At 49.2% G+C, this 27,241-nt stretch overlaps 2 protein-coding genes across 3 annotated transcripts in view; both read left to right on the top strand.

The window, feature by feature from the left end:
• Positions 1–3,396: 3,396 nt before the first annotated feature.
• On the top strand, positions 3,397–15,795 carry KRT72 (keratin 72). Of its 2 annotated transcripts, XM_010857883.1 has the most exons (9): positions 3,397–3,888; positions 6,089–6,303; positions 8,934–8,994; positions 9,334–9,429; positions 10,199–10,363; positions 10,941–11,066; positions 13,566–13,786; positions 14,421–14,455; positions 15,205–15,795. In XM_010857883.1, the coding sequence occupies exons 1-9, from the start codon at positions 3,427–3,429 to the stop codon at positions 15,396–15,398; spliced, it is 1,575 nt and encodes a 524-aa protein (XP_010856185.1). In that variant the 5' UTR covers positions 3,397–3,426; the 3' UTR covers positions 15,399–15,795. The 2 variants fall into 2 exon arrangements, with proteins under 2 accessions (XP_010856185.1, XP_010856186.1); XM_010857884.1 differs by lacking the exon at positions 10,941–11,066 and having other exon boundaries at positions 15,205–15,398.
• Positions 15,796–26,955: 11,160 nt separating this feature from the next.
• LOC105001718 (keratin, type II cytoskeletal 74-like) overlaps positions 26,956–27,241 on the top strand; it is a 7,549-nt gene continuing 7,263 nt past the window's right edge. Inside the window, 1 exon segment of the mRNA XM_010858090.1 lies at positions 26,956–27,240. Within this exon segment, the coding sequence (XP_010856392.1) occupies positions 27,001–27,240 (240 nt within the window). The 5' untranslated portion in view covers positions 26,956–27,000.

Raw genomic sequence — 27,241 nt, 5'->3', positions numbered from 1 at the left:
TAGAACTGCTATATGACCCAGCAATCCCACTGCTGGGCATACACACTGAGGAAACCAGAATTGAAAGAGGTACATGTACCCCAATGTTCATCGCAGCACTGTTTATAATAGCCAGGACATGGAAGCAACCTAGATGTCCATCAGCAGATGAATGGATAAGAAAGCTGTGGTACATATACACAATGGAGTAACTCAGCCATTAAAAAGAATACATTTGAATCAGTTCTAATGAGGTGGATGAAACTGGAGCCGATTATACAGAGTGAAGTAAGCCAGAAAGAAAAACACCAATACAGTATAATAACGCATGTATATGGAATTTAGAAAGATGGTAACGATAACCCTGTATGCGAAACAGCAAAAGAGACACAGATGTATAGAACAGTCTTTTGGACTCTGTGGGAGAGGGTGAGGGTGGGATGATTTGGGAGAATGGCATTGAAACATGTACATATCATATGTGAAACGAATCGCCAGTCCAGGTTCAATGCAGGATACAGGGTGCTCCGGGCTGGTGCACTGGGATGACCCAGAGGGACGGTATGGGGAGGGAGGTGGGAGGGGACTTCAGAATGGGGGACACGTGTACACCTATCACGAATTCATGTCAACGTATGGCAAAACCAATACAATATTGTAAAGTAATTAGCCTCCAATTAAAAAATAAATTTATATTAAAAATTATATGCTTATATTAGAAAATTCAAAAATATTAAAAAGTATAAGAAAAAGAATTAGAATTTCACTTCCCAGTCACCCTGTGAGAAAGCACTGAGTGTTGCTCACTCTGGTGTAGCAGGAGCACTAAGTGTTTTAAGTGATCCTGCAATAAGATGCTTCCTTAACTCTTTTTTTTTCAACCCAGCAATGAATCCACCCCTACAGTTTTTTTCTACATGATATCTATTAATTTCCTTAGAACTAGTGTTCTGGGGCAAAAGAGACCCACTGGCAAATCCTTGCTTAAACAGTTTCGTCATGTTAGACTGCTGACCTCTAGTTTCAGAGGGTGCTATTTCTGGCCCCATCCAGCAATCCAGGGGTTGCTGTCTCTCAGAACTAGTGGCAGAGTTGGTCACAGGGCCTGAGGTGACACAGCGAGCTGCCGTCAGGGGCAATGAGAACCCTGCTTATCAGGCTTCAGCCACGTTTCGACTTGCCCATATCCTCATATATCTGATGTCTCTGAAGCCTGGATGTGTCACTTTTGCCTTTTCATAATCTCTAAGGTGAGCCTGAGGGTTGAGGAGTTCTTGATTCATCCAGCCAGTTGACCCTTCACTGGAGGATAAGAAAAGGTCATTTACCTGTTCCCTTACCTGTTCCTGCCTAGGGGTGGCCAACACCTACCTCTGGGCAGAAATGGCTTGGTCTCAGATGGCTAAGTGTCTCAGCTTCTTAGAAGGTGTCCAAGAAAAGGGAGACTTCAAAGGTTCCTTTTGAAAGCCAGGGGCGCAGACACACTGGCATTCTGGTAGCAGGTACCCCATGTGAGCTGTTCACACTCTTGGAGTGTGTTCACTCGGTCCATTCTCTGCACCAGGCTCTATGTAAGTTACAATTCTATGTAAGTTTTTCCTGCTTCAATTTAAAACCTTTTTTTAAACTCAGTGACCAGAACTTATAAACTAATTTTTGTGTTCATAGGGGGAAAAAAAAAACAAAAACAACCACTGGCTAAAATCATGGGGCAGAGAGAGAAATCTCATTTTCATGAGATTGTGGAAAGCACAATCCTGAGTTTCTTGAATGGCCTAATGATCACCCAGTCACACTGATGTCCTCCCCTTTCTGGAGAGAATGGACTATAGCATCTCCTCTTAGGTAGCAAAGAGAGCCCACCTCTTGCCCTCCAGAACACCACAGACTCCTCTATCTGTTTATCTGTGGCTGGCGCCACCTTCCAGCACTCACCACTGTCCCCAGAGCCTTGTTCCCTGTGGGGTAAACACCTTGGCTGTTATTATGTTCTGTGATTGGTTCAGTGGAGGCTGTGTCAGTCATCTACCCCCAGGCACTATCTGGCTGGCCCATTAGGGTCCCAAGGGAAGCTGAGGCTCCACCGAAGAGTAGAAGACACAACACGAGCTTTGTCCTGACCTCCAGTCTGTTTCACATTTGTCCTGAGTATCTCTGATACCAAGGCCTTGGCTGAACTCAGGGGAGCAGGGAGGGAAGGACCTTAATCCAGAGGGACCTGTCAATCTGATGGAGGAATGGGATAGAGTTCCAGGACTCAGACAGACTGAGCTATAAGAGCGATGAGACAGAACCCCCTGGATGCCAGAGGAGCAGGAAGGAACTGTTTCTCACGGAAGAGAAGAATTGAAGGCAACTCCAGTTGGAAAAAAGGAAGTTGAGTTAGATTGAAGAAAGATGCTCCTGAGCTTACATGGAATCAGGTTCTAGAACTGAATTCTTAATTTCAGACTCGGGGAGTCATCCTTGGGCTCTCCTGACCTGTTCCTGAGAGTCCATCACGTGTTGATCCAGAATCAGAGATGTCAGGGCAGCAAATGTCCTGACCAAAGTTTCCTTGATTGGAGGAATGATCCTCTTCTACTATTAAAAACAAAACATAAAACTCAAACAAACAAACCAAAGACAAAACAAATCAAAAACCTCCAAACCAAACCAAACAACAATGAAACAACCCCTAAACCTAAGGAAAGGCCGTCTTCCTAAAGTTCTCCCGTGCCATCTCCCCAGGCCGCCTTCTTCCCTCCATCCTAGATAACATCTCCCCAACTCGTGTTCCAGAAACGCTTTTCTGGAGAAAGCTTTTAGCTCTGGCCCAAAACAATCTGTCAGCACTTGTGACCAGAGCTCTCACTAGCCTTGTTTGTCACCATGTCTGGTCTCCCAGATTGAGAAGTCCCTTCAGACAGATCAGAAGTTTCTACCCTTGGAACTTCCTTCTGGGCAGAGAGCAGGGGACAGACTAAGGAGGACTCTCTGGAATATTCTTGACCTTGTTCATGTCCTTCTGAAGCAGAACCAGCCTGGACATCTGTTACCCTATTACACTGGTCCCTCCTCTACTCAAAGAGGCCAGACCCACTGAGAACTTCCACTGGAGATCTGGGCAGGGATAACCCCAGTGATTGCAGGGCAGTGAGGGGAGATAAGGCAGCCAAATTACTATAATGCAGGAGATAAGCAGAGCAAATGCAGGGTTCCGGACCATTTTATAGGGAATTCATGGGGAGTTCAGGGTGGAAGAGACAAAAATCTCAGAGGGGAGATGGTAATTTCATAAATGGAGAACCAAGAGGCCCTAGGTGGCCTGAAAGATATTCATGAACTACTTATTAGGCTGACTCCAGCCGGCCCAGCCCTCTGACTATTTAAGGACTGAGCAGGGACAGAAAGCCCAGCTGCTCTGCGCCTGTCCACCCAGCAACCCCTGACCTCCACCTCTCAGCCATGAGCCGCCAGTTAAACCTCTACCCTGGTGGGGAGCGCCTGGCCTTCAGCGGCTGCTCTGCCATCATCTCCAGTCGGGTCAGCAGCAGCACTGCCTCATTCCGGGCCAGCGGCATCAAGGGCACGGCCACCTTCGGCAGCAGAAGCCTCTTCAACTGTGGGGGCGGCAGGCGCCCGGCCCTGAGCTCCGCGGCCGGGAGGCGTGGCTCCGCACTGGGTTCCTGCGCGGCCACGGGTGGTGGCCGCCGGGGAGGCTTCGTGGGCACCGTCTTCGGCAGCGTGGGGCTGGGGCCCGCGTGTCCATCCGTGTGCCCTCCGGGCGGCATCCCTCAGGTCACCGTCAACAAAAGCCTCCTGTCCCCCCTCAACGTGGAGCTGGACCCAGAGATCCAGAAAGTGCGCGCCCAGGAGCGGGAGCAGATCAAGGCTCTGAACAACAAGTTCGCCTCCTTCATTGACAAGGTTGGTGCTGGAGTGTCTACCGGTCCGTGCCTTGATGACCAGTGTACATGCGGGTCTCACTCTGCCCCTGCCACTGGCGTGGGAACTTGGGCAAGTTAGTTATGCTCTCTGAACTTCCCTTGCCTCTTGTGTAAAATGGGCACAAGAGTAGCTCTAACCCCATAAGGTTATAATGAGGATGAACTGGATGTTTCTGAGGTGCTTAAAACAGTGTCTGGCATACCTTCACCCCACCTCCCCCTTAAAGGGGAGCTTCATTCCTTCCTTGCAGGAAAAGACTCAGGAAAGGGAGGATGGTGTCAGGGGCAGGAGATGCATAATGGGCCCCCTGAGGGCTCTCACTACCAAACAGAGAGATGGGTTTGCAGTTCCAGGACAGGGGGTGTCCCAGGACAGGATGGCTGGTGGGTGAGAAAGACCTGGAAGGTGGGAAGTGGGATAAGGATGTAAACTAGGAAGGTTTTTGGAGGAGGTGAGAGGAAAGGGCTAGAACAGTGAAGGTGCTGAGGGGAGGAGATTTGGAAGGAGGGCATGTCAAATTATGTGTGTGTATGTTGTGTAGGTGTGTGTATGTCCAGAAATTGGGGCAACAGAGAAGATGGCTCTGGAGTCATAGGCAGTGATCCCACTGAATGGGAGGAGACAAAGAATGGGCTTCTCTCGTCTCCACCTGGAAAGATCTAGACCATGAGGGATATGATACTAATAATAGCTGACACTCCTCAGTGCCTGGTGCTGACCCAAGTGGTTCTCATTTATCAACCCGTGATTCAGTGATCACTCTATCTTGCAGAAGCTCAAATTAAGATAGAGGGAAGCTAAGAAATGTGCCAGGGTAATAGAAGAGGCAGCGACAGTAGCCTATGTCCCTCCCAACTGTACTTGGGAAGAGGAAGTGATGTATTGGAGGACAGAGGGCAGTGGAAGAAATAACTAAAGAGATTGGTAAGAAGAGGAATGTTGGCATAGCAGAGGCCTGACGTTATTCAGTACAAAAATGAGAAACCTTCCATCAAGTATGAATAGATTTGTAAAGATGTGATTGTTGTTCAGTTGCTCAGTTGTGTCGGACTCTTTGCGACCCCATGGACTGCAGCACACCAGGCTTCCCTGTCCTTCACTATCTCCCAGAGTTTGCTCAAACTCATGTCCATTGAGTCAGTGATGCTATCTAACCATCTCATCTTCTGTCATCCCCTTCTCCTGTCCTCAATCTTTCCCAGCATCAGGATCTTTTCCAATAAGTTGGTTCTTTGCAACAGGTGGCCAAAATATTTGAACTTCAGCATCAGTTCTTTCAATGAATCTTCAGGGTTGATTTCCTTTAGGATTGACTGATTTGATTTCCTTGCTGTCCAAGGGACTGTCAAGAGTCTTTTCCAAAAAAAAAAAAAAAAGTCTTTTCCAACACCACAATTTGAAAGCATCAATTCTTTGGCATTCAGTCTTCTTTATGGTCCAGCTCTCACATCTGTACATGGCTATTGGAAGAAGCATAGCTTTGACTATACATACCTTTGTTGGCAAAGTGATGTCTCTGCTTTTTAATGTGCTGTCTAGGTTTGTCATAGCTTTTCTTCCAAAGAGCAAGCGTCTTAATTTTGTGGCTGCAGTCACTGTCTGCAGTGGTTTTGGAGTCCAAGAAAATAAAATCTGTCACTGCTTCCATTCCCCTCCACCCCATCTATTTGCCATGAAGTGATGGAACCGGATGCTATGATCTTACTTTTTTGAATGTTGAGTTTAAAGATGCGACAATCTGCTTCCAAAACCAATGAAAGAAACAAACCAGGAGCAATTTAGACTGCATATAAGAAAGAACATGCAAATTACCAGAGTGACTTTCCAGTGCCATTCCCCAGTCACTATTTCTTCCTGCTTCTCATTTCCCTTCACTCCAAAAACACCAGCATTTATAGCAAAAGATGCTGCCTTAACCACATGGTAAGTCATGGTGGCAGATGATAGACAGCATTGCTTACACCCACTTCCTGATTTCATTTAAAACTGAATCCTGTTTCTTGTCTTAGAGACAAGATGGGCGTGTCCCTCTGGCTGAATCCACTCTCTGAGGAAACTTGCTCTTTCCTGACTCCCACTGCAGGATGATACCTTCTGATTTCTGGGGCCCTGTCCTCACTCTTGAGAGGCAAGAACACTTGGGGGGGATTTGGGGGCTATGACCACCTTTGGTTTCCAGGTGAGGTTCCTGGAGCAGCAGAACCAGGTGCTGGGGACCAAGTGGGAGCTGCTGCAGCAGCTGGACCTGAACAACTGTAAGAACAACCTGGAGCCCATCCTCGAGGGCTACACCAGCAACCTGCGGAAGCAGCTGGAGACGCTGTTGGGGGACCGGGTGAGGCTGGACTCGGAGCTGAGGAGCATGCGTGATGTGGTAGAGGAATACAAGAAGAGGTGAGTGGAGAGGTGGATTAACACCGCTCGAAGGTCTTGATTGTAGATGAGGTTGTGATTTGGAGCCAGCAATTTTGTCTTCTTGAATCCTGTGCTGATATCATTACTACTCTTTCTTGTAAGGGAGGGAGAGAGATCTAGACAGGATGAAATGGAGAAAGAGAAAAGATCTACCCAAAATGGTGCTCCAAATTGCCCAGGAGATGATGTGCTCATTTTAAACATTGGAAATGGAAGAATGTGGGGTGGAGGGGGAGAGAATTGTCTCAAAACCAGATGAACAACCCAAATGGCTTTGTAGCTCCTCCTGAGTGAGGTTTTCTATAGGAGTTGCCAGGACTCCTATAGAAGGAGACATCCTTCCAATCTCAGAACACATCTTAAAGCTAAGCAAAAATGAGTTTTTAAGAGTTTTTTTTTTTTTTTTTTTATGGTGAGGCATCTCCATGCTGCTGAATCCCACTATTAAAGAGAACAGTTGAGAGTGTGCTTGGATGGGAGATGGTTTCTCCTTCTAAGTTCAACCTATGAGGAGAGAGAGTGATGCCCCATGCCTGGTGTGATCTGATATTTTGGTGTTTTGCTTCCAGGTGTTAGGATTTTTGGGGATAAGTGATTTCTTCCACAAGGTGGTGAAGATGGTTGGAACTGGGCTTTTTTTCTTGGTTCACTTGTGATCTGCCCATCCATCTCTACTGAAGTCCCCCTGAAGTGGAACTCTGGCCTGAGCTCTGTATGGAGCCCCTGAAGGTGGCGGTGATGTAGTCCTGGCCTTCTGAAAGCACACAGATTGTGGGGACAGGCTTAAAGAACACCTCCAGAGAGCCCCCTCTTTAAATATGTGTACACGCTCAAATACAGTTTCCAAAATTTTGGTTCATTTAATTTATAGAGGGCATCTACCATCTAGCTTAATTGGAAATCTAGCTTTCGTTGTCAAACCAGAGAAATAAGAGTTGCTTTCTATCAGAAGAAGTGTGGCTTCATATCTAAAATCGAATCAAAATATAAACATTCACTGAGGACTATTTTAAAATCCACTCAGCAACAAACTAAGGGTGACATCTTGTACGGTAGGTTATTGAAAACATTAAAGATGAAAAGAATGCAGATTTAACATAATTAATACATCTATATTCTAAAACAAGATAAATCCATGTGTACTTTGTCATGGTTTAACTTTTAATTATACATTTTAATCTGTTTTTAAAAGTTATATGTTATTTATTAAGTCCATAGTAATGTAAAATGCAGTTTTTCTTTATAAACGTTGTATGTGTATATTGAAGTCTGATATTCAATTTTTAGAAGTAAATGATGAGAAGTTATTTATAATACAGGAATGTCATCAATTCTGGTAGCCCTCATGATCAAACTCTCCCAATGTATTTTATGAAGTAGAAAGATATAAGGTGCTAAAAGCTAATTGGTCTTCAATTAGCATATACTTTTATTTTTGTTAATAGGATGGATATAATGTGATAACATGTAAGATAATATGAGATAAAATTGCGATGGAAACAAGTATTTCATAGTATAACTTGATAGAAAGGAGTTTTTCAATTATCTTTTGAATAAAACACATAGAATCTGAGATAAATCATATAAGCTATTTCCTGTGTTTTACCCAGTGCAACTAGAAAAATCTGGCAGTCTCAGAAAATGCTCCACTGTTTAAATACTTTAAATAGCCCACTTCACTAACCTGTACTACTTCAGCCTTCCAACACAACTTAATTTTCTTGGCAGCCAGTGCCATGGCTTAGGAAGTAAAAAGCTGAAAAGAACTGCTCAAGTTAACGTGTATGAAAAATAGCCCTTTTGGGGGCACAGATCATTTCTTTCCAATGCTCTGTTTTGTTTGCTCTTGCAAATATCCTGTATTATGTTCTTTAAAGAATCTTTTTATTCTTTTTAAACAAAAGGTCGCATGGATAGGAGGCAAGGCAAGAGGGGAAGAGGGAATGTGAGACCCCAGCCCCACACCCCTTCCCCACCTACCCCTTTTCTGCTTATATATTTATACTCTATCTACAAGCCCCTGGGGGAAGATGACATGTTCTTTGATAATAGTAAGGGATGGAATAGTGAGATCTTTAAGTGAAATGATCGGTGCTCTTGATCCTCCAAGCTACAATATGTGTGATGAGAATATCTCACCCCCATCCAAACACCCTATTTCCAAGACCTTGCTTCACCTGTGTAAGAAACAGGCATAACTTACAGAGTGAAGGTGGGAATAGCATTTTTTTTTTGGTGCCTGGGAGGTTTCTCCCCTGGCTAGGGCTCATACCAAGGTGCCAGCTGGTGGGGAGGGGGTGACTTTCGGCTGTCACGAGGAAGGTGGGACAGCAGAACGTGCATGATGTCTCCATCACAGATGCATTCCCAAGTAGATACATTTTAGGGTAGCCTGACCATGAGCGAAGGAGCTGCACATTGTTTCCTTTAAAGCTGTCCTTGTCACACCCGCTTTGAGAAGGCTCTCCGTGCCCTGGGGGAACGTACAGTGCAGGTTGTGGGTCACTGCCTTGCAGCTTTTGGCACAGAGGCGATTGCTCACTGCTCAGTGAGCATTTGCAGAATGGAACTGTCCCACTGGTGACGCTCCTTTCTCTTGCCCCACGCAGGTACGAGGTGGAGATTAACAGACGCACAGCTGCTGAGAATGAGTTTGTGATGCTCAAGAAGGTAAGAGGTGGGTGGGGAGGGCGGGAAGAAGCCGGGGGGCTCCCTAGGCGCCTGGCATGAGGATGTTTGTAGGATGAGGAAAGGCCCTTAGGGGTCACTTAGTCTCTAGCAGAGATGGCTAGGATTCTAATGTCCCACTCATCTCTTCAAGCCCCTTGCCCGGGCAGTGTGCTGCTTCCAGAAGCTTTCAACTTTAGATCCAGGTGCAGCCGTGGCCTTGCACAGGGATCGGGCCCTCCCTGTGAAGCATGGCGGAAGGGGACAGAGCAGGGAATCTGGGGCTCCTTGTGGCAGGAGGGAGGGCAGGGGGAGAGACAGGTCCCTCTCTGTGTTCCCCAGGACGTGGATGCTGCCTACATGAACAAGGTCGAGCTCCAGGCCAAGGTGGACTCCTTGACAGATGAGATCAAGTTCTTGAAGTGCCTCTATGAAGGGGTAAGGACCCTGCTGAGCTCTCTGGTGTGGTCTGTTCCTCTTGCAAGTGGTTTCTGGCCCTTGGCCTGGATGGTCACATGACCAAAGGTTGGCAGAGAGGCCTTTTGACCTCTGTACTGACCCACATTGTCAGTACAGCTGCCATTTGCTGAGGCCCTACTATGTGCTGAGCAGTGGGGGTAGGCTTTGAGGAGACCGTGATGGAGGAGAAATGATTCCTGTCCTCTAGGAATCCATAGTCCGGTAGGGAAAACAGCATGTAAATGAGCTTTGGGAGAGCAGCGGAATGGTGAATTCTGCCTGAGGTGTCAGTGAAAGTTCCAGGAGAAAGGTGAGCAAGATTCCCGTGGGTGCAGGGAAGGGCATGGACTCCAGCCTGAAGGAGCAGAATGAGGGGAGACCTGGAGCTGGAGTTGTGCTAAAGTATGAGGGGCCCAGAGTAGTGGGGGTTCATTGGTGACTCTAGAGGACTGAGTGCCACATAAGGAGTTCAGACTGATCCATGGTGGCTCTTGGGGCAGAGAGGGTGGGTAGGGTGGGAGGAGTCCTGCGTGTGTGATGGAGAGGGCAGTCCCATGCTGGGTGGAAAGCTCCATGTTTTCATCTCACACCCACAGGCCTGAGCACTGCAGGCCTCTGCTGAAGGCAGAGCTCACGTGCCGAGGAGGGGCAGGAAGGGGAAGCAGGGGATTTGCTGGAGAGGATCAAGAAAAGGGACCCCCCCCTTGGGAAACCTTTAACTGAGTCCCCTCCCCTAACTGTCCTCCAGGAGATCGCTCAGCTCCAGTCCCACATCAGTGACACATCCGTCATCCTGTCCATGGACAACAACCGCGACCTAGACCTGGACAGCATCATCGCCCAGGTCCGCGCCCAGTACGAGGAGATCGCCCTGAAGAGCAAGGCCGAGGCCGAGGCGCTGTACCAGACCAAGGTGAGCTGAGGCCCAGAGACCACACTACCACCCTGGCATCATGCGTGCACGTGTGTACTTGTGTGTGCATGCACGTGTGTTGGGGCTGGGCAGAGACTTCCTGCTTCTTGGAGTTGGGCCTTGTGGAAGTGCCTTCCTGTGGTCCAGAGAGATCCACCACAGTCTTGGCAGGTGTTAGGGGTCGTGTGTGGGCTTAGCCCTTCCCCAGCCAAGGCCCTTGCTGACAGCTGAGGCCACCTCAGTCACAGCTTCAATGAGATTCTGACGCCGTTTCTGTGGACAATCCACTATCTCAGCTTTCCTTCTGTTTCCAACTTTGTCAAAACGAGGACAGGAAATTCAGACTCCATCAGGGCTCTCATGTTTGAGAAACCGAGGATCCTGTTGAGCTGGGGCTGGGCCTTCCTATTCAGAAGGAAAGGGTTGTCTTTCTCCCCCTCCCTCTCCCCTCCTCCTCTTGTGCCTGTGCTGCTTAGATAAAGAGAACGGTGCCCCATCACTCTCCCTCTCCTCCAACACCCTAAGGGCTGAATTCTCAACTGTCCTGTGCTCTTCATCTCTTGTTCCCCAATCTCAGATCCAGGAGCTGCAAGCCACAGCGGGCCAGCACGGGGATGACCTCAAACTCACCAAGGCTGAGATCTCAGATCTCAACCGGATGATCCAGAGGATCCGCTCAGAGATTGGGAACGTGAAGAAGCAGGTGGGTTCTATGAAAGGAGTCAGCTGACAGCACTCATTGGTTTGAGACCAATTATGGTTTGGTACAGTCAGTATGAGAGCAGTTGTACCAGACTATACAAATGAGAAGAGCATCCTGCCCTTCCCAGCACGGTGAGGATCTTGCACCAATCTGTATGAGGCTCATTATTTAAAAGGGTAAAACACGGTCTCTCAGGAGAGAACAGTAGGAATCCATATGGAAAGATGTAGCATCCTTTGTTGGGCATCACACTCCCTAAGTGCTGCAGGGCTTCCAAGGGGCTCTGGATGAATGGGGACCCGAGTGAGGCTTCCTGTAGGAGGGGGATTACCTTGGGATGGAAGGCAGAAAGGAGAGGAAAGGGGGTCTGGTGAAGGAACCCACAGGAGCAGTGGATGTGAGGTGGGCATGTGTGCTAGAAGGAAAGACACCCACCCTGAGCAGAAGGTCCATGATGGGTGGGTGGCAGGGAGCAGGACACCCTAGGTAGGAATGGGTGGATTATGGGCAGTCTTCAAAGAGGGCAGTGGACCTTAGACCCAGTGCAATTTGTGAAAGGGTTTGGAAATTTCCCAGGATGAGTCTGTGCCAGAGGAAGGAGAGCCAGCAGTGCATTTTAGAAGTGGAGAAGGAAGACCGCCATTGCACCTTGACCCCCGCCACACACACCCCCAACACTAGTCTTGGCACAGGGCTCTGCTCAGGTTTGCCCTTTCCTGTGGCTGTCTGTGGGGGGCACTACACTGAACGCAGCCCATAGGAACACAATACAGGGCCACGCTTGTGATTCCAAAGCAAGCAAACTCATGAATCTCCCAAAGTTTGTGGAGTTTGGTGCAAGGATTTAAGGTCTCAGCTTCCTGGACAAGTCAAGTTCCCTATCTCCTTCCCTCCTCTGTCTTGCTTGTGCACGTACATGTGTGCACACACACACACACCCCTCCTCCAGCAGTGGAAAGAAGAGAGATAGACTAATTAAGAACCTATGATGTTTGTATTTAATCAAATTCTGCATAAATGAAAGAAAAACACAAGGTGTTTGAAGCTACCTTTGGTACCCAATTACTCTATTTATCTGATAAAATGCTCTGTGTACCTGTTTAGGCAAACTTATTACCAGAAAGTGACATTTGTGATGAAAAGGCCACCGTGCTTTGGAGGTCAGGGGAGATGTCCTCCTCAGGGAGCCAGTGGAGGTCACTGTTGATGCTTGGTCCCCAAGATGGCTCCTCTTGAGGGTTCTCAGCCAAGGTGCTTTCCTGCCTTTTGACCTCTCCACCAAAGAAGCCCACATTTAAACATGCAGACTCTGCATCCAGTGGCTCCAGAATGCAGCTGCTAATTGTTTCAAAGGAACCAACATTTCAGGTCCTCCTTTCAACTCATGCCACATTCACAAGACCCAAGCTTCTGGAGTCCCCCAGGTTCACCTGCAGGATCTCGGTCAGTGAGAAAGAACAGAGGACAGTTTGGTGGAATTCGAGTTGTAGAGTTTATTGCATCCTCCCAAATAATCAGGTCTCCACAGTCCTGAGGATAGTGGTGCTTTTCCCTGGTTCAGTAGCTGGGTCCTAGGTTCTTCTGCTGAGGCTGTGAACACTCACCCGAAATACAGTGGATGCTTGTACTGCTGGGGGCCTGCCTGGCTGAGGAGGGTAGCGCCACCTGGACAGCAGTGAAAAATTCCATTTGGCCTCAGGACCAGCTGCTGTCCTTGGGGTGAAGCAACTTTGACTCCAGAAGAAGGGGACAGATCCTTAGATCCCACCAAAGCCTAACCCAGGGACTGGCAAACACTTGTGCTCATGACTGAAAGGCCCAAGACACCCCCTCCATCTGCCCAGCTTCCCCTGGATGCAGCGCTGAGGCCCACCTGCAGTTTGCTTCTGCAGGTAACACCTAAAAGTGAAGTTTGTGAACTAGTAACACCTGTTAGTTATGCAAAAGTATTATTGGAAGCTGTTGCCTTGTAGCATGAGTCTCTGCAATTTGGGAGGCCAGATCCTCTGTGGGATAGGTTTATTGGATAGACATTTTATTAATAGGAACTTGATTGGTCCCTATTTTTTTCACTATTTACAGTATCTCCCAAGATATCTTTTACACTATGGGGTAGAATTAAGGCCAGTGACCCAGAGACTTTTTAGGGTTGGTAGACTTTTTAAGGTTGGCAGAACAGCCGATGTTATACACTAGGAGGGAGACGATGGAGCCATGTGCCCATCTGGCCACTTTCTCAATCAATACCTTTCCCCTCCTCTCTCCCAAGATAAGGGCACTCCACCTTTACATGCCATGGCATGAGCTGGACTAAACTGTGCCTGGAGTTGGGGGGAAGGACAGATTCTAGACATCACCTCTAGTGATGTTCACAAAATGGGAAAACCAGAACGACCTCAAAGCATTTACCATCAATCAGGATCAAAAGAAGGGAGGTCTTCTGAGCAGGATCTCAGAGCTATGTTCTGACCCAAAGCACTGAATCCATTTGGCCCTCAGTGCTCCAACCTGGAGATGGCCATCGCCGATGCTGAGCAGCGGGGCGACTGTGCCCTGAAGGATGCCCGGGCCAAGCTGGATGAGCTGGACGCCGCCCTTCTCCAGGCCAAGGAGGAACTGGCCAGGATGATGCGTGAGTACCAGGAGCTGATGAGCACCAAGCTAGCCCTGGACATGGAGATCGCCACCTACCGCAAGCTGCTGGAGGGCGAGGAGTGCAGGTGAGGGGGAGGATGTCTTTTGTTTGGAGCATTATCTCTGTGCTTTAGTAGGAAGGTAGAGGGCAAACAGTTTGGTTTTGTTCAGGTCCTACTGAGGTGAAACTCTATTAAAATGGTTTTGACATGGTGTGGTAGGAAAGACCAGAGTTAGACAGCAGGAAGGACAGGACTGTAAACATCCCAAACAGGTGGCACAGGAGGAATCGAAGACATTGAGAAATAGAGCATCCCTGGCCCTTCATGATTCATTCTTGAGGCTAGTGGGAGGGGGGAGACAGTCTCAAAAGTCACCCAGGTTCAAGGTTGCTCTGGCAAAGCCTGAGGCCCAGTGAGGATGTGAGCTCACTCCTCTTAATTGTCTCAGACCAAAGGCATAACTATTTGGAAGCAGGAGCACAATTATCCCACACATCAGATAATCCCAAAGCCACTTTGATGGGGAGGCTGACTCCCTGCAGCAGACTTTTCATCTTAGTTCTCTGTTTCTTGAGAGGTCCCACTCGGGTGTTTGGGAAGAAAGAAGGCTGGGCTGGAGTGGAAGGCATGTCTGAGAGGAGAGGCTGATTCACAGAGGGATCTTCCTGGATCAAAGAGGTTTAGGGAGGTTTATCTGATTTTTTCTCTCCCTCTGCAGGATGTCTGGTGAATATCCAAATTCCGTGAGCATCTGTGAGTATCTGCAGTACCTAGCTCTGCCCTTGGTCACCTACCAGAAGTCAAAGCCCCTCTATTTTCATGACACCAAAGAAAAGTTAGAATAACAATAACAGAGTGGGTTAAGGGGAGACTTAGGGGCACAAAGAGGGAGCTGGATTTAGTAATGAAGGAGAAAAACAGTATTGTGAAATACTATTTTAATACAGGTTATACAAAAGTATAACTTGTAGAGAGATCAAATGATATCCAACAGTGAATGATGCTTAATGACTACATTCCATTTCTTTGAGGCCAGTCCATAAGAGAGGTACTGGACTGAAGTAAGAAGGAATGAGAGGAGCCTGACTGGCTGAATGATGAAAAAAGCAGAAATAACCTCCAGCAGGTTTAAAAGCTAGAGAGAACGCAGGGTTCTAGTGTAGGGTACTCCCAGCAGCCGCTGTCTTTAGCAGAAGCATCAGAAGGCCTCCTTGAAGTGCCTTTCTTCATCTGGTCCTATCCAGACAGAAATTCACTGATAAAATCTGCTAGTGCTTACAGTCTGACATTGATAGATCAACATAGACTAATTAGGAAAAGATCAAATACATGGGGTCAAGTACATGAAAAATGACCAGTGCTGATGAAAATCTCTTAATAAACTAAAAATAGACAATGGAGAATGTGTCTCCATGTGAAGCCACCCAAGGGGAGAGAACTAAGGGAATGATCAGGATGTCCCAGGAGGCTGAATGAACTGGGCCTTTTCTTGCTGATTGCAGCTGTCATCAGCAACACCAGCACCGGGGCAGGAGGCACTGGCTTCAGCATGGGCTTCGGTGCCTTGAGCAGCTACAGCTATAAATCCTCAGCGGTGGATGTCAAAACCAAAGGCAGCTGTGGAGGCAGCGAGCTTAAGGATGCTCCTGCCAAAACCTCAGGCAGTAGCTGTGCAACCAAAAAGGCCTCGAGATGAAGGGTGGATGAAGGCTGGCTCACGAGCAGAAAGCTGCAAACCTCACCCATCTCACCATGTCCTCATCTCCTCTTCTGGGTCCCCTTCCCAAGTCAGGAAGTGCTTCCTCCATAACCACAGCCTTGGTCCCATCCCTGCTCCTTGTTCCCAGTGGGGTGATGCTCTGATGCAGGGCGTCCAGCCACGGGCTCTCTCAGTGTCCTCCTTGGGCACCTTTCTCTGGGTCACTGCCCTGTATGCAGAGATTACACACATCCCCAGGATGCTTCTCTGTGACCAGAGGCAAGCCCCTCTGTCCTTGTACCTTTCTGGGTCTTCACAGTCAAGGGGTTCTCATTGTCCTCTGATTGGGGTCATGCCCACTTCTCTGCTTCTCTGCAATAAATGGTCAATAGCATCTGATTCTCAGTGTTGAATCTGTTGCCCGGCATACTGACATCTGAGTTGCCCCATCCAACTTCTCTTGGTCCAGCTCCTGCTTCCCTCTGGGTCCCTGGTCTGATATGGATCTTTGCCATCTGGTCCTGGCCAGGCAGGCATTGGTTGAGAGTTGCTCTTTGTACACAGCAGAGATTTGTTACAGATTTGCCTCTGGGCAGGCTTGGGTCTTCCTGGGCACCTGGGCACTTACTCCCGGTAGGCCACACAATGGCCCTGTGAGATGGGAACAGTTGCCCCCCATACAAAGACGCTCAGGCTGCTGTGATCAAGGAGCTGAGTCACCCCAGGACTCTCAGGTGTCTGAGTTTCAGCGCAGCTTCCTGCTCCGCCTCTCAAAAGCTCCCACAGTGTCCCTACAACTGTCTCTTGTTGTCAGAGAATCATTCCTTCTTCTTTCTTTCCTCCTCAGTCTCTTGCCAACCCACCTCCTATCTTGCTCTCCCACACCAGCCTTGCTTTCCTCTTCTTCCGGCTGATTCTTTTCCATCCTCAAGTTTGAGGCCAGCACGCCCACCTGCCTGTGTATGCCTCTGTGTCTACTGTGTCCATGTAGCAGTGGCTCACGAGCTTTGGTGAGTCTGGCATCGTCAGGCACAGGGAATGCAGGAGTCAGCAAACCAGCACATAGAGCCTGTCCTTGGGTAGTTCACAGTCTGGTGGGGAGAGTAAAAGTCAGCAGCTAACAAACACACGATATGTCAGGCAGTGATGATTTCTGTGAAGAAAAATTAAATGGAGTAAGAAGAGTGTTCTTTGATGCATGTGTATGTTTCTGTAAGAATGTTTGCTTTCTCAGAAGCAGTTGACACAGTCTCCTTGAACAAGGTGCTGAGGAGCAGAGTCCTCCAGGGCAAGGCCACCTGCCAACGATGAACCTTGTTTGAGGGTGACCTTCAGGGTGCCTGTGTCCCCTTCTCCCCCTCATCATTCCCCAGCCTCATACTCCAGTCTTTCTTCCTGGCAGCCAGGACTTTTCACACCTCAGGACCTTGGCAAATATAACTTCCAATCTCGAGTACCCATGCCCCATCTCCTGAAAGCCTGCTCATGCTTGGTGGTCCAGCTGAATTGCCACCTCCTATGGGCACACATTTTCTGGTCCCTCCATGTGGACTCCATCAAGTCATAAAAGCATAAATGAGACGGAACATTGGGGTTTGTGGCCAATAACTCCTTGAATCCCCCCCACTATTATAGGCCAGCAAACAGAGGCCCAGATGGCTAAGCACTCTGCCCTTGTTCACAGCCCTGATGAGCAGCAGAGTGGGGACCGGGGCCCTGCACATCCATAGCACTGTCCCTGAACCCATATGACAGTTGAGGCTCTATTTTCCTGGTGTCACGTTAGCTGCCCCCATGTCTGTCCCCTCCCCCATTCCTCAGAGCCCCGTGTTCTGTTCTGGGGCCCTCAGTCTGGCTCCTGGTCAGCACTCAGCATAACGTTTGTCACAGGTATGCAGGGCTCCATCTCACCCACCTTCACTGGGGAGAAAGAGCTCATGTAACACACGTGTGTCCTGATGATTTGGCATGCAAGTGATGAAACACAATTGTGTTAAAGAGATTTGTGTCTTACATTCATCCATGTGTATGCTATTTATAGAATTTATGAACCAAATTGAGGCACTTCTATTCTGGACATATGTGAAACTGGATCTACAGACAGCAGGCATAAGCCAGGACTGTGTCAGGCATATGCTATCTTACGTCTGGCGTCCTGGCGAGCGTCATATGTTTTGGCTCCAAATCCTGGCTCTTCTAATGGCTGATTGTAACTGGGTACAAGATCCTGCCCTCGTAAAATGGGGTTGATACAAGCTGGCTTTTGATGGGTGCTTTCTATACGCCAGGTACTACTCTCAGCACTTTGTATCTGGCAACAATGAATTCTCCCAACAACCCAACAGGTATTTTTGCTATAATGTGGATCTCACTCATGATATGCTGAGGCTCAAAGGGTAAAATAATCTACCCAATGTCACACAGTAAATGGCAGAGTTGGGGGTCCAGCTCTCAGAGTCCAGTCCATGTTTTCCATGCACAATGCCTCAATACCTGCCAAAGTCCTCACTGGAGAGGAGAGTTGAGCATATGAAAAGGGATAATGCAAGTAATACAGCATCTGGAATAGTTTGCAGCCAACAGATGTTAGCTGTTACGATAATAATCACTGTTAATGCGTGTTCACAGGGCCTTTGTGTTTACCAGCTGTGCACTGGTCCATGATCAGTCAATCCAGAGCAGCACTGTGCCCAGAGACCTGACTCAGGTGGGCTAAGTGCGGGGCCAGGGCAAACACTGGATCTGTTCATTGACACATGTCCCATTCAGTCACCAACTGCTCATTTCCAAGCAGGAAGAGTAACTCCTTGGTGCTGGTATTTTGTGCCTACATCGCCCTCTGCCATCGGCCCCAGGTACTGCACCTTCCAACTCTGACTCTGGAGGAAAGACACTTAAAACCAAGACGGTGTGAGACAACCTTAGTGAGGCTCTGTGCCTACCGCGGAGCTGCCAGCTGGAGGAGATGCTGTTTCGCTCCCTGGCATGCCCAGGCAGGCCCCAGCCTCCGTGTTGCCCAGGCCCTGGCTTCTGTCTCCCCTCCTTCTTTCCCATCCCTCCTTTCACACGACTGACGGGGTGGGTAGGGGCTGTGATAGTGCTGGCATTGCCACAGCCTGAACCTCTTTACATCTAGTCAGAGGATTCGGGACCTTCCAACAGCTCTTCCTCGATGGGCTGATCCAGGAGTCCTGGGAGGGAGAGCTCCCATCTCTCAGCAGTACTGTGCCCTCGCCTCGCCTGTACTGTGTCCAGGCTCCCGTCCCGGCTGCAAGGGGAACCCTCTGAGACCTCTCACTCCCTAGTGCAAAGGGGCTTGGAGGACGATCTGGGCTTGGAGGCATGGTGAGGCACAGCCAAGGGGCTACAGAGGAAGGAAGGCATCAGAGCTGAACAAAGTCTGGGAAGGCTTCCTGGAGGAGGTACAGGGGACGTGACTTGTTGGAGACCGGGAGTGTCTTAGACTTTTTAAGCCACCGTTGGCAGCTGCTCTGAGGTTTGAGCTGCGCTTTGCCAGCTGCCTCCTGTTTCCCTTCCAGGGCCGCTACCACTCCTGTTTGTAGGACAAGCCCCCTGCTTAAGGCACCATCCCTCAGCCCTTACACTCACGTTTAGCAAGTGCTGCACAGGCCAGCGGAGATGCGGAGGGTCCCCTCTCCTGCAGACCAATTTCCACCACCCTGCCTCTCCCTCCTCACTTGGCGCACATCCACACCACACCACCATGTAGATTTGGTCCTCTTAGAGGTTCATCACTGGAATCCCTCCGTCTTACTTCCAACCCATCCATCCTCTCTCTCAGGGATTCCAGATCCTTCTGGCTGAGACTCCAGATGCAGCCCCAAGTTCTAGATTAAAGCTACTCCCAACTCATTGGACCCAAAAGAATCACAGCTTGGTGGCTGCCGGCTGGAGAGGGATCACCCAGTCTGAGAGGACACACACTGGCAGCCGGCCAGCCAAGAGTATGTTTCTTTTGCTGCTCATCATTACGACTTGGGCAGCTCAGTCTCCCTGCTCCTGTTTCCTCATGTGCGAAGTGCTCAGTCGCTCAGTCATGTCCATCTTTTTGTGACCCCATGGACTTGCAGCCCACCAGGCTTCTCAGTCCATGGGATTTTTCAGGTAAGAATACTGGAGTGGGTTGCCATTTCCTCCTCTTAGAGGATTGTCTAGATCCAGGGATCAAAACTGCGTCTCCTGCATGTCCTGCTTTGCAAGGCAGATTCTTTACCACAGAGCCATCAGGATGGCCTCTCCTCATGTGTGAAGTGAAAAAAATAAGGGTATTTACTTAGTAGGATTGGTGTGAAGATGAAATGCATTAAAATGTCCTCAGCAAGCGCTCAGCCAGTGATCCCTCCATGCCTACACCCCTGGCATGACTGTCAGAGTAGCTTCCAGCTTGATTCCAATCTCAGGCTGACAGCTCTTCCCTTATTCTGCTTTGCTCTCCCAGCCGACGTTCATTTCCAGAAGGTTCTCTCCCATGGCTGACGGTCCCTCTCAGCCCTCTCCTTGGCTCTCTGTTATGATGTGCAGCTCCACTCCTGCTCCCTGCTACCCCTCTGTTCCCTTTCCCTCAAGTGGGAGCCAGTGCGCCCAGTCTTCTGTGTTCCCTGGCCCACGTTGCAGACCACTCACGTCCTGGTACCACCATTATGTCCAGACGTAATATCCCACTTGCTTCAATGTTGGGGGGAACCATGACACTGGGGAGAGGGGGCTTGGTCTTGAGGCCTCCTTCTCCATGAGGGCAAGTGGATGCAACTCTCTGAAGGGGCTCGGCTGTGGTCTCAGCTCTGGATGGAGGAGCTCACAGGCTGACTCCAGCTTCAGCCCAGCCTGCCTGAGCCTCTAAGTCCGTGGCAGGCTTGTGTCCTGGGGGGTGGAGCTTAAGCCCCTCCTCCCAGCAGTGAGGGGGTTCCCTGTAGCCAGCAGGTAATTCATCCTTTCCACCCAGGCTGATCTCCACTGCGAGGCTAGGGGGTCTCTGCAGCCATAAACATTTTAGGAGTCAGAGTAGGCAGAGAGAGAGAATCAAGAATGAGGAGTCTGTCATGGATCCATAGGGGCTCAGGCCATGCCCGTGCCTCCCTCCGATCCTTCCCCACTCCCTCATTTTCCTCCCTCTCTAGACTTTGGCTCCTCCCCTCCAGACCAACTCTTCCCTCCCCACCACTCAGGGAGCTAGACAAGCTTCATTTTCTGAAAACACACACTTCTTATTTCTTACACTTCTTTCTGGACATCCTGCTTTCAGATTTTTTTCCCCTTTCGGTTCCCGCTTTGCCTGTGGTCATCCAAGCCCCTTGGTGCTCCTGCCCTGCTGGGTGTTCCTCCCCTTCTCCCACCCTCTCCTAACTCCTGCCCCCAGGCTTAGTTACAATATGGATACAGGGAAGGGGGGAAGGCTATTCCCCCACACCTGAGGCAGGTGCCCCCAGCCCACCATTCCAGCTTCCCACTACTGGATGGGGTGAGAGTGGGCTGCTCCGTCCTGTTTGGATCAGGTTGCGCGAGGCTCCGATGGGAGATAGAGGGCTTGTCATTGGGACAACTGGTTTAATTACAGCCCGCCTTGCAGCCTGTTTGTTTGCTTTGGAAATGGGCAAAGGAAGAGGCGGATCAAGCATCAGACTTACAGCCATGATGAAAAGATTAAGGCCTTGCCCCCAGCCTGACTGTTCTCCTTCAAAAAAAAGAAGTCACCCCACAAAGGGGTTTGGGGGTTAGAAAAGTACCTTACAAACTTCTTCCAGAAGTGGCTGGGAGTTGTGGGGCAGGGCGGGGCAGTGGGGAGAGGTCTGAGGTAAGGAGATGGATGAAATAATGGAGATACGGGAGCTGGTGGTATTTTGAAAAGAGCAAATGAAAGCCAGCATGTCCTTCCCAGAGCAAGACGGCGCTTGTCTCCACATACCTCAGTGCTTTCCCGCTGAGGAAAGCTCCGGTGATGACTGGGCAGGGGCGGGGGCGGAGTTGTAAAGAGTCCAGAGAGCTTTTCTTTCTAAAAAGAGGACAGAAAGAGAACTAAAGCATGCTTGATGTCCACCTCAGGATCAGGAGTCTCTCCAGCCATAAAAGCCTCAGGAGCCAGAGCAGGAGGAGAAAGAGAATCAAGAATGGGGAGCTTAGTGAGGGATATCCAGGAAGTGTTGAATGCAAAAGACACTCAGGCTGGGAACAGTGAAAACAAGTCTGCAGTCCCCTAAGTCAGAGGGGAGCAGAGCTGGGCAGGGCTCCCAGTGGACAGAGGCCAGAGTGGGCAGAGGTGGGAGGCGGGGGACCATCACTTTCTTTCAAGAGCTCAAAGAGGAAAGATCCAGGGGAATGGAAGTCAGAGTGGAGATCTGGAGAAGAAGGCTCCAGCTTGAGGGTGGTGGGGGGAGGCCAGGAGACCTTGATGACCAAAGGCTCCAACTCACCTGTATAACACGAGCCTATCCCTTAGATTCGGGCACACACCCACGAATGTCCTGAGGGCTGCGAGGGTTATGTCCAGCAATAGGGCCTGGCGAGAGGGTGAGTGGGGGGCCTGAAATCCAGCTGTGCACCTTGGCAAAGGGCTGCATCTGCCCAGAGGAAGGGGCGCCTTTTTCTAACTGGCACAAAAGCATTTAAAGGCACTGCAGCCACTTGGCTAAACTGCTCTGACATTTGTCTCCTGAGCTGGACCACAGAGAGAAAGAAGGAGATGCTGGTGCTGAGAAGAAGACGTGCGGAAAGCCCCAGACTCAGAGATGGGGTGTGTGGAGACATGGGTAGGAAGTTCTATGAAACCAGTTGTGATAAGGAAGCTGCTGCCAGATTTCAGGTCACTGAACAGCCTCTGCTAAGTTTTAATAAACAGAAGCTTACTACACACTGTCCTTTATACTAATGTGGCACCAAGAAGCAGAAATGTTGACCCTGTTGACTGCCTGTCTGGGTTTTCACTCAATACAGTGCCTTATAACAGGACTTGAATATATGACAGTGGAACTGAATTTATATTGGTGCCATCCAGCTGTTTTCTTAATAATCTGGGAAATTCATGTTAACAGGTGTGTGCTGGGGACAGGAGTCAAGGGAACAGTGGGGATGGTGAGAGGCCAGTGAATTGCTTGACTATGTAAGTTTCAGACTTGGAGAGACGTTCTAACTTCAGGGACCCCCCCTAAAGTACTAGAGAATTTGATACTCTTTACTCTGTGGTGTGGTGGGTGATGGTCAGGCAACCAACTGTCCAGATTTTCCAGAGCAGTCCAGGTTGTAACATAGAAAGTCCCATGTCCCACTTAGAAAAACCCTCAGTCCTGGGCAAACTGGCGTAGCTGGTCACCCTACCAAATGGTCTTTAGCTGCTTCAGTCATCTGGCCTGGGGTGCTGGCCCTCATCTTATGTGCCCAGAATTCCCCCTTTCCCACCTTACAAACACGGGACTTTCAGCTTCAGTCTCTGAACATCCTCTTGCACCCACTGTACCCCAGCCAGGTGCCCAGGCCTCTAGACTGCAGCAGTGAACTCGACCCAAGCCTCAGTCCCATCTGCTGTTGGACTTGAAATTCCCTAAGACCTAGGGAATTTCATGTCAGGAAGGTGAAGGGTGTTGGGAGAGGGTATGGGGAGAGAGGGAGAAAAGCAAATGAACTCTCTTGCTTGTTCTAGTTAACTTTGGATGAGGATGGAAAAACAGCCTCCTTTCAAACTGGTTCAGACAGGCTGAGAGTATTTGGTTTCTGCCCTGAGCTCATTTTTGAAAGGAAAGCAGAGAACTCAGCTTCATGTCCTTTCCATTCTGAGGTGCTGTGGTTTGCCCCCAAGTCTTATTACCCATCAAGCTTCCTTCAAGAATCTGTCAAGCTTCTTCTTCTCCCCATTAATTACCTTCTATGAATGCTGGCTTCCTTGACTATGTCTAGGAATAGTCAAATGGACAATGGATTAGAGAAAAAAGACCTTTGGCATCCATTCTCAAACCAATTTGACATGACCTCAGTTATGTCCATTTGGGATTATTTGTGGCACTACTGTCTACTCCCCTCCAGTGTGGTGTGCTCTGCAGACCTCTCCCCTCCAGGAGCAGCTTTAACCAAGATGGCAGGAGATTATGGTGCACATGGGCTCAGCTCCTTCCGGTCTCCCTAGGGTACTTGTCTCCCCCGCATAGTTCTCCTCATACAACCCAGAGCATGTTCTTTAATCTAAAGCACACGCTGTGAGGTTTCTTCCCTTGAGGACCCTCACATGATTCCACACTATCCTCAGGGAGAAGGGAAATACCTTGGCCTGTTTTGTCATTTTTCTCCTAGCAACCTCTGCTTCCCAAGTCAAACTTTCCCCTACAGTCCACCTGGGTTACTCACTGCCTCTGGGATGCTTGTGCATCTATCCACCTTCCCATTCCCAACCCCCACCTCAGGAAGACCAATATATTTTATTCTGATTTATTTTTAAAGGCAGAATTTCAGTAACAGCTTATCTGAATTACTCATTTAAACACAAGGAATTAAACTATAGCAATAACAATAGCAAAACAACTTTCACGTGCTTATATGCTGTCTCCTCCTGTTCAATTTAAATTTCTTGGAAGGAGAAGGTCTTACCTGTTTCTCTTTCAATGTCTAGCTTAGCTTAGAGCAATTCACCGAGTAGCGTTCAATTTTCTACTTATTGAGTGGACCAATCTCTTCAAGCCTTGGGACACTCATTAGTCCTGTGAACTCAAAGACTGGGGTGTGGACTACGATGAGTAATTAGAGGGTAGCCCGCATGGTGAAGATTGGAACTGTCAGAGATCCTACTGTGTAGCAAAGGCAATTCTCTGCAATTAAATTTCCTGGGAGGGGCCTCTGTGTTTGGCCACGATCGCCACACTGTCGTCAGGAAGTTCCTCTCTGCCTCCTCCTCTTCCTTCTGTGTTGCAACCACCACGGCCACGACCATCACCATCATCACCATCTTACTGCTCTTACTGCTCTAGACTCTTACTGCTCAGCCCTCAGCACTGGGCCAGGCCCACGCCAGCACTCACTGATTGCTTGCAGAATGAATACAGAGAGAGCAGGGACCCCTAGCCCTGCTCCTGGCTCTCCCCAGCCTGTCACTTCTGAGCATAGATGGGTCCAGTTCATTCTGTAGCATTTTCCTGGGCACCTGAAACTCTGGTTTTGATCTATTCTAAATCTTCTCCAGCTTTGAAGACCTAGTCTCATGCCTTTCCTGTAAATTCTCTTTTGTTGAGGTCCAGCTCCCCTAACAGATTAGGGCTCATACTCCACTAGGCAGTGGAGGGGCACACTTGGCCCAGGAAGAGTCAGATCCCCAGAGTCATGCTGATTTCCCAGCTGGAGCCTCTCAGTGAAGGCCCAGCTATTGGACATTGTAGAATAAAATAGCCCCCATGAAAGTGAGTCTTTTCCTCCCTCTGCCCACCCCCATTTTGGCTGACTTTCTCTCTCAACCTCAGAGTGATGTCTCATCTAGAGCAACCACCTTACATAAGCCCCCGTTTCAGGGACAACCTCCCCTTCCTCTCTCGTCATCTGCTCATCTCAACAATATATAGAAACATGAGTATGCGGAACTCAGAGCCATAGCTGCTGCGCATGCCTCGTGCATCAGAAAGTCTTGCATCCATGGCTTTAACTCTCATCTCCATCACATAACAGGATGGTGATGGTTAGGAATATGGACTTTGAAACCAGACACACTGGAATTCCAGACCCAGTTCCGACTTGCTAGCTGAGTGAATTTGGGCAAGTTCCTTAGCATCTATAATCCTCAGTCTTCAACTGTAGAGTGAATTCAGTAACATGAGGATTAAATTAAAAATCCTTGTAGTGCTCATACAATGTCTGGCACATGTGATGTGACCAATCAACATTGATTCTTTTTGTTACCACAACAGATACTGTTGCTGCTACCACTGCTGCCATTATTGCGATTACTATCTCAACCCCCATCTGCCTGGGAGCGCCTAGTCCACCACCCTGCCACAAGTAATGGAAGCCCAGCCTTCCAGAGGTCCTTAACTCCCAGCACACCTCCGATCCTTTGTTCCCAACTTTTCTTATTCCAGAGCTTTATCCAAAGTTAAGTTCTTTGCATAGATTCCTCTCACTGATCTGCACGCTCCTTGGGGGCTGGGACCAGATGATAGCCACCTCTGGTCAAGGGGTTTACATTATTTGTTGACATTCATTCAATAGCACTTGGAATCTGGTTTAGAAAACCACAAGAAACCACTTCAATTACGACTTAGCACACATGCCCTAGGGCTAGGCCCTGCCAAGAAGGATGGGAGACAGGGACCTTGGAGAAACTTCCACTGCTGCCTCTGGGGCTGTTTGGAGAACTTCGTGAGAGGAAACCCTCAGAGGAAGCCGTTCTGGGCTATGCACATCCTGCTGTCCCGCTCACGCACTCCCCCTTCCCAGCTGCGGAGAAGCTGTCTGCTATCACTGGCTTCAGAGGAGTCAAGGCTCCCGAATTTCATTACTCCTAGCAGAGTCAGAGCTAGGAGATGCCTGCTTTTGGAGTAATGTTTAAACATTTACCTCTACCAGGGCTCCCTGAGATACATAAAGCTGGTCTCACCTGACCCAAAATTGAATGGCTTCCTAAAGTGATCAAGAAAGGAGCAGAACAGTTACCTTGACTCCAGGAGTGAGACCCAAGGGCTTCAGTACCTTGGTCACTGGGCTTGGAACATGTCCCCAGGGAGAGCTAGGGGAGACGTTCTCCCCAGGGGAGGCAATGGCCCACCTCCAAGCCTGCTTCATGGCTCATTTCCTAAGATGCAGCAGATAACCTTGTCCAGGAAAAAAAATTCAGCTGCAGGAACTACCAGCTACCTGAAAAGATTCTGTCTGTTGAGATGGCAATGTTGAGGTAATCACCACCCAGTCTCTGCCTTGTACAGAAATGTCCAGACGGTCCCCTGCTGGGTGGCATGCAGACTCTATATGGTCATTTCCACTACCTTCCTGAGGTCGGTTCCATTACTAGACAGCTGTGGTCCTTACAGTGACCCAGAGAATGAGCCCTGGAACTTCTTTCTTGGACTTAGATCTTTGAAGACATGCATCACATCTTTTCTGAATTTCGTCTTCTCTGGTGCAAACACCACAGCTCCTCAACAGGACCAACAAAGAGAGGGGTAGGTTCTTTAGGGCGGAAAGCTGGGGTTTTCTGATGAGCTTTCTCTGGACAAAGCTGGGCATTTCCCCTGATTCTTACTGACAGATAAGCAAGAAAGAGGCAGCCCTGGAAAAAATTAAGCTCGGAGATCTCTGAAGGGGATAACTCTCCAGGTCCCTAATTAGGATCACAGATAAACGCCTGATTTGACCACTCTAGTCTGCAAGGGCAGCGTATTCTGCTCACTATCAGAAGAGCTTTGTTGCTGCAAAGGGCTTGGAGATGTCTGTTCCACAAATTGCCCATGGCCTCAGGACCTTCAGCAGGGAGAAAGCAGATAGAGGAGCAACACCCTTTTCTGGTGTTCAGGGATGGACAGAATAAAAGGGAGCGGTGCTCTGGGTGCCCCATCAAAGGTTCTCTCTCCATTGGTGACTGCTTTACTCCAGCATTGTCACCCCCAGCTCTGGCACCATGAGCCGGCAACTGAATATCAAGTCTGGTGGTGACAAGGGGGGCTTCAGTGGGCACTCGGCAGTGGTGCTGAGGAAGGTTGGGGGCAGTGCGGCTTATTACCGCACACCCAGCAAAGGAGCTGGTGCTGCCTTTGGAAGCCGAAGCCTCTACAGTCTCTGTAGAGGGGATCTCTGTGTTCCCCTCAAGGTGGCTGGCAGCAGTGTTCGGACTGGAGGTTACAACTTCAGGCTTGGCTCTG

The sequence above is a fragment of the Bison bison genome, unplaced genomic scaffold (assembly GCF_000754665.1).
Source record: "Bison bison bison isolate TAMUID 2011002044 unplaced genomic scaffold, Bison_UMD1.0 scf7180017864383, whole genome shotgun sequence".
NCBI classification, from domain to species: domain Eukaryota; kingdom Metazoa; phylum Chordata; class Mammalia; order Artiodactyla; family Bovidae; genus Bison; species Bison bison.
Note: the sequence above shows the minus strand (reverse complement) of the source record. Positions and strands in the feature narration are given on the sequence as shown.

Excerpts from the sequence above, each read along its gene's own strand:
- KRT72 (XM_010857883.1), top strand. The coding sequence starts at position 3,427 with ATGAGCCGCCAGTTAAACCTCTACCCTGGTGGGGAGCGCCTGGCCTTC. Across the intron at positions 3,889-6,088 it reads TCGCCTCCTTCATTGACAAG|GTGAGGTTCCTGGAGCAGCA; the intron begins GTTGGTGCTGGA and ends TTTGGTTTCCAG. Across the intron at positions 14,456-15,204 it reads TCCAAATTCCGTGAGCATCT|CTGTCATCAGCAACACCAGC; the intron begins GTGAGTATCTGC and ends TGCTGATTGCAG.